This window comes from Zosterops lateralis, assembly GCF_965231275.1.
Source record: "Zosterops lateralis genome assembly, chromosome: Z".
In the NCBI taxonomy this organism is placed as follows: Eukaryota; Metazoa; Chordata; class Aves; order Passeriformes; family Zosteropidae; genus Zosterops; species Zosterops lateralis.
Window position 1 is genome coordinate 28,250,649 of NC_139800.1, and position 17,530 is coordinate 28,268,178.

General features: G+C 37.4%; 1 protein-coding gene across 6 annotated transcripts in view; it reads left to right on the plus strand.

Annotated features, from left to right (window-relative positions):
- The first annotated feature begins 4,686 nt into the window (after positions 1-4,686).
- The window catches only part of RIC1 (RIC1 homolog, RAB6A GEF complex partner 1), a 49,747-nt gene continuing 36,903 nt past the window's right edge, over positions 4,687-17,530 (plus strand). For 4 of the 6 annotated variants that reach the window (XM_083883925.1, XM_083883928.1, XM_083883930.1 and 1 more), the window contains exons 1-2: positions 4,688-4,947; positions 14,678-14,785. In XM_083883925.1, coding sequence (XP_083740051.1) covers positions 4,807-4,947; positions 14,678-14,785 — 249 coding nt within the window. In that variant the 5' untranslated portion in view covers positions 4,688-4,806. Of the gene's footprint in view, positions 4,948-14,677; positions 14,786-17,530 lie in introns of all 6 variants that reach the window. The other 2 variants (XM_083883926.1, XM_083883927.1) reach the window with 1 other exon arrangement.

Consider the following 17,530-nt stretch of genomic DNA (forward strand, 5'->3'; position numbering starts at 1 on the left):
ATTCACTAGTAAACTTGCAAATTTTAGCTCTGTGTTCTTGAATGCTTAGTGAAAGCCAGATTTCAATAATATACACATTTAAGAAATTTAGAATAAAACTTTGTCAGTTGTTTGGTTTATTACTGGAAAAAAACCCAAAACAAAACATTATTGCAACACATTGTTGACGAACTCAGGAAACTGGGTTCTAACACTGCTGGTTTATACTGCTGGTCATGTAAATTGTTCAGTCAAAAACTGAAATGGTACCATGTGATGTGTGCAAAATAAACTGTAAAATGGATGGCAGTACATTACAAATAGTCAGAGAATGATCTGAAACCAATCACTATTAATTACATTAATTTATAAATTACCAAATGGTAAATAATATTGCCAAATAAATTTGTGACCATTTGAGGGACTGATTGCTAGAAAAATCAGGTAGAATTTATCTAATTAATTCTATTACTTGCACTTTCTAAGCTCAAATTTAGCTTTTTACTATATTTAAATGTGGCTGGGTAAGCAACTTTGAAAAATCGTCAGAAAGTAAATCTAAACATTAGGATTAAGAACTGTACTGTACTCTGCTCCAAAATTATTGGCTTTGTCCCAGTACTTCAGGCCATCTACTGTACCTAAGAACAAATAGGTGCATTGAATAGTAAAAATATAATAAACTCTTCTTCTTCTTCTTCCTAACAGCCTTTTCAAAGAAATACTCTTTCTAGCTCTCTTGATTGAATTCAGAAATTGTCTGAAATAATCAGAGTGATTTTCCTCTTTATTAATTGCAACTAGCCCTAGCGTCTAATTCACTGCTTGTTTGGTTTTCTCCCTTTTACTTTTAAAATACGTAAGACTTTCTTGTGGTGTTACAAGAAATCACTTCCCTTTTACTGGGTTGGTTTTTGAGTACTTGGGGTTTTTTTTAAATTTCTGATATTATTATTTTGATACTCTTTTAGATTTCATCTTTAAGGATGGTAACAACCATTGTAATTCACCCTCTGAGAACACCCTGTGGATGGTCTGTAGGAAAATGATTTGAATATTTGCCCTACTTTGTCTTTATTATCTGGAACTGTTCTCAATGTAAATGTCCATTTCATGGATCAGTGGGACTAACAACAGGACTAACAACATGGGCAGTTTAAATAACAGACTAATCTATGACAATCTTCACACTGGTTTGTTCCACAACCAGTTTTACAAAGCAAAGAAGACTTAATGAAGACATTTTTATGCACGTAACACAGATGCTCACTCACTGTCACACACTTTCTGTGTTTTATATGACACAACACCTGCATGTGTAAGCAGCATGGCAAAAACTTTACCACACTGACTCTGAGCACGCCTCACTAACAGCCTTTCTGTGAGTTTTCTTCTTTTACTTTAAGCTAGCTACATTGCTAGTAGTGACAATAGTGGGGGGAGCAGTAATTGATCTTTTTAAATTTAACATGCAGGAACTGACACTGTCACTGCTCATGCAAGAGCTGCAGACACATTAGGTGAAAAGCTAGCTGCACATTCTAAAGGACAGCTCAGGGCAACAGCTGCACATTCACACCAGGAATCTTCACAGATGCAACTATACAGAACGGCTACCCTTGTCCAACATTTTCATTCCAGACACCAGCACTGTCTCCTTCCTTTCACTAGCCTGCTAATATCCAAACATTTGTACCTAGGCTTATGACATTTCAATGTCCCTGGACATTCCCACAGCTCTGCATTAGGTCTTCCTTTCCAGGACACAACCATGTCAGGAGTGTGGTTTCCAGAACAACATGACTGTCACTGAATAGACAGCTGCAATCAAGACATAATTTCAACTTGGTGAAGTTGATGACAACTGACAAGTGGACCTTGGTGTAGAAAGGGCTTTCACAATTCTCTTGAGCTTTGTTATCATAGTGTTGCCACTATCTCCTGTAATTGTGCCTTGGGAGCCACCGCCAGAGCTGATCAAGAAACTCTGAGTTTGGTCCACTGCATGCATTTAATTTCTACACAACTTTTGCATCCTAGAGTATTGTGAGTTACATTCCCATACCACAACACCCAGATATGCTTTTCTATTCAAGTACAAACAACCCATTATTAGAAAAAGTCTATCACCACTGATTTACCATTTTAGGCATCAGATTTGTTCTTGATTTAGAACAATAATGGACCGAAACAACTACATACTTTGGATCATGTTTGTATTACTGACGTGAGGATTTTGGTAGTCACACTTTTAACAACGTACTGCCATCATTACTTCTAATTTCAAGTATGTGCCTCATGTCTCTCCACAGAGCAAAGAATAGCAGCAATACAAAATTGCAAAAGCTTCAGTCTCTGCTTTTTGCATAATGTACAGTTTACCACAAAATCCTACTGTGTAGTTGCTATTAAAAGCAGTAGCAGTTTCCTTCCTTAAAGCTGGTCTCAGCACACAACCTTGCATTGATCCACACGCATGAACAGCATGATCTGGAAGTATGTTTGCTTCTTACAGAAACACATTAGGGTGCTGCAGCATTAACTAAGGAAGCTACAAACAACTATGAAAAACATGCAGGTCTCTTACTAACTGTTTCATGGAATTTCTTTGACAAATTTCTCCTTACTTTCAAGTAAAATGAACTCAGCTAAATGCAATTAATCCAGAAGGATGATTCTATCGTTTCAACTGTAGTGTGTATTTTGTACTATTTATTTCATAATCTGAGGGATAGAAGGAGAGTCAGTAAAATGAGATGACATCATACTCCTAGCATAATTTCCATTTCCTAATTCAGAAGGCTAGCAGTCAAAAACATGAATCAGAAAGAATTCAGAGAAAAGACTAAAACAAGGAGGGTCTTTGCAGCATAAAGCACTGGTTGGCATATATTTGAGAGTGGTGAATTTAATTTTAATGCATTCCTGACTTGCCCAGTTAAAAGTCTGAAGTATGAAACATCTGGGTATTTTGATCCTTATTTACTTTTTTTCCAAGTTATATTATGGTTTTGTTAGGATTCTAATGTATGTGTTCTTTTAACTCACTTCTCCTTTTGTGCTTGTGTTCAGATGAAAATATTTCAATTTGAAAATGGTATCCATATGGCAACAAAAATTCATATGGTAATATAATCAGAAAGCTGCAGGAGAGAGAAGGCCTCTGGTGTGTGGATAACATATGTTCTTTGAAGATCACTGGGTAATTCGTATGCAGTGAGACCTGTTACCAGACAGCTCAGTCCAGACAAACTCCTCTACCAGGCAACACCCAGAGGGAGCTATTTCATAAAACTCTTCTGATTATTTCTACCAATGGCTATTTCTTTCCAATAGAGGCACTGCCCTTGCAATGGCATGGAGATCTTACCTTTAGTTCTCTTCTATTTCCTTTTATTTTCCAGTTACATAAAAAGACTAACAAGCCTCATTTACAACCTCTAAACCTACAGCTTCAGTTTCTACTTTTCATCCTTCACACTACACACTCTTGCTTTCTCCACAGTGTGTGAAGAAAAGCATTTGGGCAATGATGGAAACAAGATTAACAAATAGGTCTTGGGTAAAAAAAAGTCAGTGTGGATCCTCGATTGGCAGAAACGTTTGTGGCAGCACCTGTCAGAAGACTGATGCAAAACCCAAGATACAGCACACTCACTGTGTGAGCAACCACTCCCTGCACTCACCTTGTCCCCAAAACCAGCTCAGTGGCAGTGTTATCACCGGACACCCACAAGGCTTTCTCACATGGATTCATCATAGAGCCACAGAATGGCCTGGGTCAGAAAGAACTTGAAAGGTCTGGTTCCAAGCTCCCTGCCATGGGCAGGGGCACCTTCCACTAAGCCAGGCTCCTCAGAGCCCCATTCAACCTGGCCTTGAACATTTCTATAGATGGGGCATCCACAGCTTCCCGGAGCGGCCTGTGCCAGGGCCTCATCTCCCTCACAGCAAAGAACTTCCTCCTCAGATCTACACTAAACCCACTCTCTCTAAGTTTGAATCTACTCCTCTTTGTCCTGTCGCCCCCGGCTCTGGTTCTCTGTCCTCCGCTCCGCTTCCCTCCCTTTCCCTCTCGCCCCCGCACTCCCCCTCGCTCCCGACGCCAGGCACCCCTTTTCCGCCCGGACCAGTGACGCGCAGCGATGTGACGTCACTTCCGTTCGCTCGGGCCCGCCCCAGCCCCGCCCTCCCCGTGCCGCCGCCGCCCCCCGGGGCCTCCGAGACCCGCGCGAGGGCCGGGGAGGAGGGGACGAGGGGGAGGAGGAGGAGGAGGAGAAGGAGAAGGAGAAGGAAGAGCAGAAAGAAGAGGAAGAGGAAAAGCAAGAGGAAGAGGAGACGGAGGGGGAGGATCCGAAGAAGGAGGAGCGGAAGGAGGAGGAGGAGGAAGAGGAGCGGAAGCGGAAGGGGGAGGAGATGGCGGCGGGGACCGCGGCGACGGCGACAACACCGACCCGGAGTGCGGGCGGGCAGAACTCCCGCGGGAGGGCGGAGCCGCCGCCGCCGCAGCGCCCCGGCGCTCGCTCGGAGCAGTGACCGCCCGGCCGCGTCCCCTCGCCGCCGCCTCCCGCAGGCCGCCCGGCCCTTGTCCCGCCCGCATCCGCCCCCGCCCCCGCCCCCGGCGGCTGCGGCGCTGCCTCGTCCCCGCGCCAGCAGCGGCGGCCCCAGCGCCAGGGAGGCCTCGGGCCCCCGCCCCAGTGGTGCTGAGCCCAGGGGTCCCGCCGGTGATTATGCGTGGTCTGCCGCGGACGCTGCGTCTCTCCTTCCGCTGTCCCCCCGCCTAGGCTAGAGCAGGCTGAGCGCCAGCTCCTCGGGAAGTCTTCAGTCATGTATTTCCTCAGCGGCTGGCCCAAGAGGCTCTTGTGTCCTCTGGAGTCCCTGGAGCAACCGCTTCACATCCAGACGGATCCCCAGAGAGCTTTCTTCGCAGTTTTGTTCCCGTCTCAGCTAAGCATCTGGTACTGCAGAGTGAGTATCCATCGTTTTATAAGCTCTCGGACCTTTCTCTCCCAGCTGAAAAGACTTATCGTCTGCTGATTTTTTTTTCTTCCAGAAACGATTGTAAAATTTGATGCTAACTTTACAGGATATTCCAGTATTTGTGAAACTGAGCGGTTGTCTACAATGTTTAGTGATAACAATACAGTCTTAAGAAAATATGCAACATCAGTCTGCTTGAATTTAATACCGTTTTTTCCTAGAAAGTGAGACTTCCAAGCAACTTTTTTTTTTTTTTTGAGAGTGTGCATTCTGCTTGTGCTTAACATAAGGAGTATTTGTAGCAGTGTCGGTTTTTTGCTTAGATGCCTCACGTCTTTCACCTTTGTATTTTCTGTGTTTTATATAAAGGAACGTATGAATGTAGGAGATATGAAACACTCTTTGTAAAACACAGAACAAATGCTGTTAGTACCCAAAATGTTATAACATTGAAGTTCACAAACTTTTATTTTTATGGCAAGTTTAAAAGTTTTGTGGCTCTAACAGAAGACTAGTCATGGCTTTTGTATGGAAGGTGCTGGTCTACCTATATCTGGTTTGAAACTGTATGAATAATTGACATTAAGCGCCTTGCTTTTAATTCATGTTGTATTAGTAGCAAAAATCCTGTTTGTCAGTTTGGTTTGATGCAGTCAATGAAAACCATGGTACTGACTTTAAATTTTGATGCTGGATCCTTTTAAATACTGCCTAGATTAGACCCTAAATCTGTCTATAAATATCTCTAGAGCCAGGTGGTTTATAGAGTTCATCTCAGATTACCAGGGAAAACCAACAATCTAGTTTTAGAAAGCTGATACTAAAAGATGTCAAATGATAGTCATAGCCTTAAAATCTTGTTTTAAATTATGCGAGGATTTCATCACGTTATGTTTTATTGTGCTCAGTAAGGCTGTTCACCTGGCTGGGGTGCTGGTGCTGTTTTCTGAACCTAGACAGGTATCCAGCTGGCACATAATCAGCGCAGTAACTTTGCTGTGTGAACATCAGCATCTGGCCTCTGTTTTCTTAGGTTTGGAGCACACAGTGTACATGAAGTGCACACTTTTTAGCTTTTGCCAGTTGTCGAACCTGTAGTTGTACTCTGCCAACACAGCAGAACAGATCTTTTTTGTGGAAAGACATAGAAAACAACAGGCTCACAAAATGCTTCACAAGATGTGCCCTGTTGTCTAGAATGTGGTTTATGTACTTTATGGTCTGTTCTCAAGGACGAGGTTCATTAGCTTGCACGCTTGGACTTGTTTTGAAATGTTAAACATTGTGTGACTGGCTACAGACAGAGCACTGAAAGAATTCACTTGGTGTAGATGAGTTGACTAAATTCACAGGTCATTAATATTTTTGAAATAGACTTTTATTCAGTTTGTAATGGGTGCTTTTGAGGAAGTTGCCGACTTTGCCAGGCCTGACTGCTGACTGATCTTAAACTGAAAAACGTGTTACAGTCTCACAGCTTCTGTGGACAACTGGCTGTTATCAAAAACCTAGAAGAATATAGATTTTGGTCAAGGTAATTTTTAAAGAGATTTTTTTTCATTATTTTTATGTATATAGCTGGGCTCCTGAGTGTGGTTTGGTGGTTTTTTTTTTTTTCCCAGGCATTTCTTTTTTTCAGTTTCTTGTTTGTTTTTGAAGGAGAATCTTAAAATCATATGTTTGCAGTTTGATAAAATAAAATAAAATTACTGCATTCTGGAAAATGTTTTCATTTGTCAGAAGTATAGCCTTTGGAACAAAGATAAATTCTAGTCAGGTTGCGCTAACTTGATTTCTTGTCACAGAAAAGCCTTCAGGCTGGTGTTCTTGTTAAGACTTGTTACAATCTCAGGTGTATATGAAAGGTTTAATTTAAAAATGAGGTGAGGAGACTGGGAAAGTTCTGTTCTGAAATTTTCAAAAACAGGGCTCTTTGAAATGTTTCCAGGTGTGTGAGTTTAGAATTCAGTATGTGTAGTTTTAAGGTGACATAGTAATGTTTAAAACTCCTTTTCACCTACTGTGCGCTAAGAGCTAGTGGAACTAAGGAAAGTTGATCCCAAAGTCTGGATTGTTTCCTGTTTTGTAATCAATATAGGTATTAAGACTCAGACCAGGTAAATCGTGTTAAAAAAAAACCAAAATGAAATTCTGCTAGTGTTTTTGAACCAGAAAGTAGTTGACTATTTTATGTGTTAGGAGACATTGGATTGTGGATAGAGAAGACCACTCAGGTGACTGATTTTGATCATGCGCAAGTATTGGTGAAAGGTTGTTGAGAACAGCCCCCAGATATGCTGACATTTATTTATTAATTATTTGCATGTGCTACTGTACTAGTATATACATTATTAAACATACAAAACATAGTCTAATTTTATTTCATGTGTTTAGAAGAGGCCTACATTTGTCACCTGGTCCAATTACCTGACCAATTCTGGGCAACTAGAAGTTAAATCATATTATCATGAACATTATTAAAATGTTTTTATGCACTAGTAGATTCTGGGCATGAACCACATCTCTTGGATGCTTGTTCCAGAGTTTTAAAAGGAATGAAAAAGAATGAGGTAACATTAAAATGAACACATTTTAAAATCATTACTTTATTTTTTAGTGGTACGAAAAGTCCTTTCTTGCTCCCCATTGGATTCTGTTAAATAAACCCCATTGTGGAGACCTCTGGTCCAAGCATTTTCTTTAAACCAGAAAGTTTTAGATCTACATACTGTAGATAATTCTTTGACACTTGAGAGCCAGCATAACTGTTTTTATTGATAGCATGGAAAAGCTCGTCAAACATTTTCATTCAGGTAGTTTTAAATACTTGGATGCTTGAAATGAGAAACATCAATAAATGATAGAACCTTTCTGAAATGCTGTAATGAGATGATTGCTGTTTAGTAGATTGACTTGGGAACTGAAGGTGAGGTTTACAATGCAGCTATGCAGTCCCGTGTGCCGTGATCTTTCCTGCTTGCACCTCTATTTTAATGGAGCTTATGGTGGACTAGTGATGTCTTTTTAAGGGGGTGTTAAGCTTAATGAACAAGTAGAAGCTTGTTTATGTAGTTGATGAAAGGATCAGAGGAACATTGTAGTTGACCTTTTGAAAGTGTTACTCATTTGACAGTTGTGGCTTTAATTCTGAATTGGTTTAGTTATCTCTTGAATTCTAGAAATTTACGCATAGGGCTCTTGATTTTAAGGGACGAGGTAATGCAGCTGAGGAATGAGGTCATAGACAAGTGGAGTTCCCTGCCTAATCCTTGCCAAGTGAGTTGTGTGCAGCAAGAATAGTCTGCTGGTGTAGTTGTATGTATAAATATGGTTCTGTGTTTCCTTTCTTTAGTACTAACAAACTTTTGACAATGACAGGGATAAGTACTGGCTTTGAATATTTAATGAAAACTCCTGTAGGTTTTTGGGACTATCTGCTGACTCAGTCAGTCAAAACCAGTTTTGTGAGCCCTTTGAAGCTAAGAGTAGCTTGTCCCATCTGCTCATTCAGAGGAGAATTTTTCATTACCTATATGCTTCTAAGTTTATTATTTGTATTTACTCTTGTCTTTTAAACTTGTGGTTCTGTTTCTTTTTTTCTGATGATCTGATATTGCATCAGAACAGCTAAATGAACTAAAATAAGCTTTTGGGAAAGCACGCATTAGATTGTCAAATAGTTGGTGTACATTTTAAATGCTGAGTAAGTTGATATTTAGACATCTCTCTCATATGTGCTCTTCAGCCTCTAGCTGTTGCCGTATTATAGTTGAAGTCAATGTGTGCTTTAAATCTGAGCATACAGTAGGACAAAAGAGGGCACTGGGCTTCTGTTGGGGAAATGATCTCCGTAACCTGGAATTTTGCCACACTATGAAAGAAGTTACTTGTGACACAGTGCATAGAGTTTGTAAGATATATGAATAAGTACATTAAAATTATCTGCAATTGTTTCTTTAGTCTTTTTTTTACTTACAAGGGCTGTTAAAAAGAAATGTTTTCACTATGCTTTCAAGATTATGTTTTCATCTCAGAACTGTAAGCAGAATAATTTACAGAATTATCATGCATGCCTTTTTCTTAATAGAATTGGATACAGCATCTGGAGGCTTTTTATCTAGAATTTGATTGCAGAATGGGACAACAGATGTCTCAATATAAGTGGTTGTGTTGGCTGTTTATTGTGAACAATATGATACAGATAGCATCAGTGCAAGTTAAGATATCCTACTACTTCTGCTGTGTTTTCTTCCTTAGTAGTTTAACCCCCGAAATGCTGATCTCTTATTTATGCCCTTTAGACATTTGTCTCAGAATGCCATTTCTTCTTACTTGTCAGTAACAGTAACAGTTGTACTGTTGTTTCTGTTGAAAAGATGCATTTGTGATTCCATAATGAAACAAATGTTACATTGATGAATTTATCTAATGAAATCCAAAATTGTCATGTGGTTACTCAGTAGGACTTACAGGCTTTCAGTGTCTCATATATCATAAAATAGATGACCCCTGAAAGCTGTGTCATAGTTACGTGCATGAAGGGAAAAGAAATTCTCAGTGATGACTTTTCGGTGTCCACTTAGTTGCACGTAACAGAAAACCAGAGATGTATAGAGTATGCCTTTGCTTTTTAGCAGCATTTTTGACCAGTAAGTTAACTGAAAACTTTCACTTGGGAAAGGTAGTGGTAGACAATTCTGCACTTTGGTTTTCTGAATTATTTCACAATAGCCATGAAGCACGTGACTGGAAGTTGTGTCTGCTCTGTTGAGTGGATACCCTGTTGATTCTAAGCTTTCCAAACACTTTCAGAATTGAATTAAAGGAGTTATGGTTTTATAATTAACCTTGCTTTTAGAAATTCTTTTGTCTTTCTATCTTCTGTTTTGTCTTTCTATCTCTGTTACTGACAAAATGGCCTTTTGTAGTCTGTTTGTATGATTTTCTTCTGTTCCTTATGCACACATACTTAGTTTTATTAGTTTCTAATTTTACAAAACTTCAGCATTTAAAGTGAAGTACAGACCATATAGTGACAAAGTGCACAGTGTCACTAGACTTTTGTTCTGTTTTGTTCTGTTTTCTCCTAGACTTATCTTCGTCACTTAGATCGTAAGCTCATCTGAAGAGCGTTTTTGATTTTTGTCTTATGCCTACAGCCTAATGAAGCATTGAAGCATTTGGTATATAAAACAAAACAGGACATTTGTGTTTGTCATAGAAATTGCTTCTTTGTCCTCCATGAGATGGATTTTTGATGTCTAGAATAATACATGGTCAGGGGATGAGAATATTACATTTAACAATTATCTACAGCCATGCAGGTTCTTGGATTGATGTTACATTAAGAAATCCATACATAAGACCATGTTGCATATGTGCTGTCAGATCATGTGTTTGTTTTTCAGACTTAGTCCAGTAGTTTTCTATTGTATGTGCTGACCTACTTGTAAAATCAAAAATATGCACAGTTTGTCATTAACCTGCAGTCAAGCTAGAGAATCTGGTTTAAGGAAACTATTTTTTTTTTCATTATTTTATATTCTGTCAAGTGGTTGCACGTCTTTTCAGTTGAGTAAAGTATAATTTTCTGTGACACCCTGTAAACATCTCAGTTAGGACACTTGCTCATGGGGGGGCTGTTGTTCAAGTCTGTTCAAGGCTACTTGTCCTCTTAAAGAGGGCCTTTTTAGAGCAACATTCACATCTCAGTTAAGGATTTAAATATCAGCTTGATTTGCATTTACATCAACTGTACTGGAATGCTTGTGTTAAGGTAATTAATAATTTCCCATATTTCTGAGAGAATTTGCTGAAGGGTTTTTATACATTAATAGATTTTTTCATAAAAAACACGTTATTTATGGCTAAGTGTTCTGACTGAGGTTATTCTTCTAATATTTGATAAGTGGGCAAGATACAGTGTTAGGTCAGGTAGAATTAAGTAAAACATTAACAATTTTGGATTATTTCATCGTGGGTTTGGCTGTGGTGTTTTGTGTTGTAGGTTTTTTTAATTGTTTGCATTGTATTTTGTCTAGATATTGATACAGAGGTCATCTTTCACAGAGGATCCAGAGGGACTCTTTTTGTTCAACTGAACAAAATGTAATGGCTGTGAGTTTTTAGGTGGTTTGAATTTAGGTGGCTTTGTTAATGGAGCTGTCTTGCTTACCTTACTGTTTTACAAGTAGTGCAGTTCATTTCTGGTAATGCAAACCAGATTTGCTTTCATGTTATAATCTCACATCAGTAAAAAGGAGGCATATTTAATGCTAGAAAAACGTTGTGAACCATAAAAACTTCTGAGTAAGAACTGTGGAACATGTTCTTGTTAAGAGATAGCCAAGGTAGCTGACTGATGGAAGGAGATAAAGCTGTGAGAATGAGAAGTTCTGTTTCTTTTCAGTACTGTTAACTACTGCACTGGAGAGTTTGTTTACACTTTAGTAATAGTAAAGCTATATTCTTTCTAAGGTTACATTTCTTATTTTTATTTTCACCATTTTTCTTGTAAGCATCCACTGCCACAGTTCCTTTTGTAACTTGAGTGGCAGGTTCTGACCTTATATTCCTCCTGAAAGACAAAATGTACCTTATCAAAATGCTAGATTTTCTTTACAGCAGATTTAAAAATGCTAGATATGCTTATCTATTTTGGGGAGCTTTTTTTAAATGTTTAATTGCAATTTGAATTAAAACTTGCTTACTCACTTCTTCCTTAACAACTGAAGGGGTTTACTTCTTCCTCTAGACAAAATTTTTACTGCTTTTTAAACAATTCCTTATTTATTAGGTCCTTTGCTATGTTTCTGGAATCCAGTTTCTTCTAAAGCTGTGACTCTACCATTAATATTTCAGCAAGTGGATTTTAAGCATTTTAAAGAAGATAATATTGGCTTATTTGAGACAGTGGGCATAATTAATTAATTGATCTAACTACATTTCCTTATAATTTTAGTAGCTGCATGCAGAAGTGTGAAGAATAAAACCCATGGAATTTTAATGAAGCTTATATGGAGATTTGGGTGGTTTTTTAACAGGAAAAAAGTAAAGATTTAGGGAAAATTAATAGTTACTAGGATCTAAATTAATCTAATTAATTAATAGAATCTAAACCTCTACTGTTTCTATACAGAGTATGAGGTAAGTATATAAACCTAACAAGAGAAGAGTATCTAGCTAACCATCCGCCCCCCTCATCCCGCCTTCTTGGTGTTTCTTTGGTGTTTGGTTTTGTTTTTTTGTTTGCTTTGGGTTTGGTTTTATTTGTTAAAATGTGTGTTCAGTAGCTTGCTGTGCTTGGGTCAAGTACTTAGGTTGATGTATATTCCTGTTTACAGAAGTATTCCTGTGCCATTATACATTTTCAGTCACTTTAGATATAATAAATTACTTCAGATGTAAAATTACCATTTTTCATGCATAAACAGAGCAGGATCTTGAGCTCTCCTTCTATCTTTGTTAATCCAGACCATTCACACATCTGTGGAAAGCTTTTAAACAGAAGTAAATTTCTATGTTAGCGTTTTCCTCGTGTCTGAATTAATGCTTTTGAGCTATGTAGTATGTAGAAATTAATAGTATCAGTGTAATAATTTCTCATTTAACCTCTAGCTAGGTAGCCTTTGTGACCTATTTAAATTGTGGTGGGTCTGCTTTCTGTTAAGAAGCTACTTAAACTACAAAAAATAACATTAGGAATTCAAGCAATCATTTTTAACTCCTTAAGTCTTCATCTGTGAGATGCAAAGCCTAGAAATCAATTTGTATAAATTTTGTACCTGATATATATGTATAATGTTCTTCCAGCTTTGAAGGTGTAAGCAACTTTCTTGTGAAACAATGTCACAAGAATTCTAAACTATAAATACTGTAATTATATTCTGTAAGTGAAGCAATATAGAAAGAAAATTGTGTATTATTGAGTTTCTAATTTTGCCAGCTGCTAAAATACTTCAGGCCACGGAAGTGCTTTAAGAATGACCTCCAAGTTTGCACTAGTGATACAGATTACCAAGATGCTACTTTTTCTCAGTTTGTCCAGTTAGGGTGATTCTAAGCCAATCAGTGAAAGGCTGTGTAGTTCATTGACAACAATCAATAACAATCTGCTAGTAAGAATAATTAGTTATCCGTTTTATGTTAAATAATTTGATGCAAAAGAAGCCACACAAATTGAAAAAGATGGTGCAAATAGTTCTTAGTGTAAAGATTAGCATGCTTGTTATACTTCATAGATGTTTATTTTTGATAATTCAGTTCTCTGTGTGTGTGCAATTTAAAGAATAATGCTGTTAGCAGCACACCAAGTCATACTGTGAATTTACCAAGGCTAAGGCTGCCCATATGATACTAATTCAGCTTGTCATTTACATGCACAATGACAACATTGCATTGCTTTGTTTTATACTATTTAAAATTATTATTCATGCTTTAAAATCAGGTTTTTTGTAGCTCTACTTTTTCTGAAAGGAAATGGAAGGAAGTGATTCCAAATAGGATGGTAGGAGATACTTAGCAAATTCTGGAGTGACGGACACTCAAAAGATTTGTGGGTAGAATTAATGTTTTTATATTTGTTGTACTGCTCCTACTGGTCTGTCAAGTAAGTCAAGAACAGTAGTAAACTTCCATCACCTGTGGTTGTAGTGATGGTTGGGAAGCTTTGCCTGGTGGTATCATGGTTAATTTCAGTAAAATGAATGATTACTCTATATCCTCTTGTTTCTCTTTCAGTGTGCTTTTTCTGGTACAGTGTTTGATGGTCCAAATCTGAGTGATAACTGAAATTGATAAAGTTAGAACAGCAGTATGATATGAAGACAAGGGGTAACTTCTTTGACAGAACAAAAAGTATGTCCTGCTTAATTTAACTCCAACCTCCCAATGTTGGAGGATAATGGAAGGGGAAGTACCCATCCAAGCTGAAAACAATGATTGATTCAAGACCAAGAAAATAGAAACAGTAGTGCAGTATATTTAAGGGGAATGAACGTTTTTAAGCACTAGAGCAAGGAAAGGTAACTTTGTGTTAGGTTTTTGTGTTGTAGCTCTCGACTGCATTCATGAAAGGGAATGAAGGCCTTAGTGCCTATGGTAGCTTTGTCAGGTCTTCATCACCCCAGAGCTTTTCTCCCTTCCCAGAAGGAAAGATGCTAATGACCTCATAACTTGCAAAATCCTTCCAGCTAACTGTAGAGGTGGATTTTCTGCAGGTTCTGACAACCTGTTCTAGAAAAAAAATTTCCTGATTATCATTCTCTTTAATACAATGGCCCGCCCATTTAGTAGAAGCTAAGCAAATGGACTGTGCCAAGTATTGTATAGATTATTTCATCCTAATTCATTTGACAGTCCTCGTCATTATAGGAGCCTGTTTGAGGTGGGTCTGTTCATCTTAAGCATCGGTCATCCTTTATCTAAATTGAAACTATTTCTGTAATGACTCCTGACTGTGCAATTAACTATTTTATTTAAATGTGCTGGCTTTGAAAGAGTGAGATTAGGAATGACAGTGTGACAGCAATTCTCCAAGGACTTTCTTTAAAAGCACCATTTTCTAATGGATTGTCAAATATTAATTTTTTAACTTACTTCAAGGAAAACATGTTGTAGCCATTAAGGAGACATAATTCTTTACAGGTATAGCATAATGTAAGAAACATCCCATTCTGTCTAAATATGCGATATAACTATTTACTGTTTTTTCCTCCAGCCAAGCGTATTAATCGTAAGCTACAAGGAACTTTCAAAAGCAGCTTCTCAGTTTGGACCTTATAAACAGGCAGAATGGCGGCCTGACAGCAGAATGATAGCTGTTTCAGTAAGTAGAATTTTTCCTTCTTACTCCAGTTAAACTATTGCAAAAACAAAATTATGCAAACACAATTTCTGCACTTCTACAAACTTGCAGATCATAAATATATTTAATTGATATTTATCTTGTGAAAATATGTAATGGTACCAAGGACTTTTTAGACAATGAAAGCTTTCTTTTGCAGTTTTCATTAATTTTTCCTTGTGAAAATGAACTACAGTTCTTTGTCTTAAAACAATGGTTAGATGTATTGGCAGGGATCAATACAACATCTCATAACTTTAGTAATCTGGTAACAAATAATACGGTAATGTAAAGTTACGTGAATGAAATAGTTGTGGACTTAGGTGACAATCCTATTTAACTTGATAAGTAGGGTTTAAAGCTGGGTCTTAAGAGATGAAACTTGCGGTTTTACTACTGGCTTTTGGTGGTTAAAAAATATTGCAAGTCACTGAGAACACAGAAACAAGGGCAGTGGTAAGTGATACATGAACTCTTGTGTTTAGAATCTTAGAGATGAGATCTTGTCTCACATGGAAATAAAGTCTTGTTTCATGGCTGTTGCTGTGTTCACAGCACTTTTGACTGTTTCAGCAGCAGTATTTAAAGATTGAGGTGCAAGGTGAACACAAGAAAAGTGGAGTACATTTTATAAGAGTTGCAATGTGGGATAATCCTCTTGGTGTCTTTTAGTCAGGTGTCTTAACATCAGGACCAGGTCTTAAATTAGGCATTGTTATCGTAGTGGAAGCCAGATGATTTATGGAGTAGTTCATGTCTCTAATAATATCATAATAATCATAAATCAGCTAAGCTTCCTGTGGTCCAGGGTTTTTTTTGCATAACGCAAGTTAATGCAAGTAAATAGTCAGTCTAAAATGTTTAAATTGCCTAAAAGTATTGCATGAAATCAGTGAGGTCAAGTATTTCTTTTAGTGCCAGATTATATTTTCAGAGACTACTAATAATTATTGATAAAGTCAGAAAGATTTCTATAATTTTTACTAAGAATGAAAAAGAATTCTTCAGTTTTATATTGTGGCATGTATATCCAAACAGATTTTAATTAAACCTTTATGTAGTAGTTTAGAGGAAATGTGAATTTTTATATTTAATGACTTTGCATATTATGGTTTTTTTTTTCCTGAAATGCTGTGATCCATTTGCTCAAGAGACCTTGTGGTTTAGCTGACAGTCAGATAACCTTTAGTTTCTCCAACTTCAGTCACTGCACTTTGAAGTTTTTCTGCAACTAAATGTACAGTGTTCTTTTTGGCAGATAGTGTCAGAGTCTAAATGCCCATAAAGTCTCAGTTTGTAAACTGAAGTTCTGTGAATTAGAAATCAAAATTATTGTAGTTTATAAAATAGTGAGTGTAATAAGATTTCGAATATTTTTCGTGTTTCTTAGGATAATATTTCATCCCTGGGTATATCTATACAATATAGTCAGGTATGTTTACTATGGTGATTTTAACATAAGTTGTTTTCCAGTATACTTTAAAAAAAAAAAAAAATATATATATATATATAGTTTAATTTGGAATAGTTAGTGAGTCCTACTGAAAGACCACATTTACAATATTGCTGGTTTTGTTATAGTGAGACAGGGCAGAAAGTCAGTTTTTGGAGCTTAGTGAAGAAGGTGTTCCTGCAGATGTGTGTTACCCTCATCCCCAGGGAGAGTTCAGTCCAAGTGAATACTTTTCTCATTTTTCTTAACTAACACATTCAAATGAAGGAGCAATAGCAAAGCAAGTTTTTAATGAAAAAACCCAGTAATTTTGGACTGAATTAGCTTCATGTAATTACTGAAGTCTTGTTTAACAGCTAAAAATTTTAGTTTGAAAGCTGAGTTAGGTGATGTTTCTCACCTGTTACTACCTGTGCTCATAACTACTTGATTATAGTAATTTTCTGTAATAAAACTTTTTTTAAGAAGGTGAACATAAGGCTTAGTATGTACTTATTAGCCAATAAGTACATTTATTAGCCAGTATGTACATTTATTTTCTTTTTTTTAGTGTCTTTTTTTTTTTATGACATAATGATGGGGAGCGTAGTCTGGATTTTATGTCCACCAGACCAGTGATATACACCATGTTTTTTGTTTCTGATAGCCCAAATATTCAGTGTCTCTATGAAAACAAATTACTTTGCAGCATATGCTTTGAGGTAAATATTATTTGTACTGCAGGCAGACTTCGAGCCAGTGTATCAGGCTTTATAAAATACCTCAAGTAGCTTTAAAGGAATGCAGTTAAACAAGCTTAAGCAGTTTTCACAGTGTCACCATCCCATAGAAATTCTGACTTCTTTTTCTAGTATCTTTTGTTGCTAAACTGTTGGCACAGTTCCTAGGCAGATCTTATTTTTTCCCCCTATATTTTGTAGTTTCTTCTTTCATATTGCTGGCTTTTTAATTTTTCCAGTGTTACTAGGAAATACTTTTTCTTTTCTAGATTACTGTATACATGCAAGGTAATTAATTCTAGTAGTAAATCAAACTTAGGAATTGGATCGAGATGCTTCAGTATGAAGTATAAGGAGGCATTTTGGTCCTTGCCATGTTGTAGGCAGTCCTCCAGTACAGACTGCTCTACACCATGCATTCCCATAGCTAAGGCAGAGCTTTATGATAGCATACAAGAAACCATATTGTGAAATCCTTGGTAAGATTCTTTGTGTTTATACTTCTGACTGTCAAAGATTAGAGTGATCAGGGAATGGATGACAGTGATGGTTACT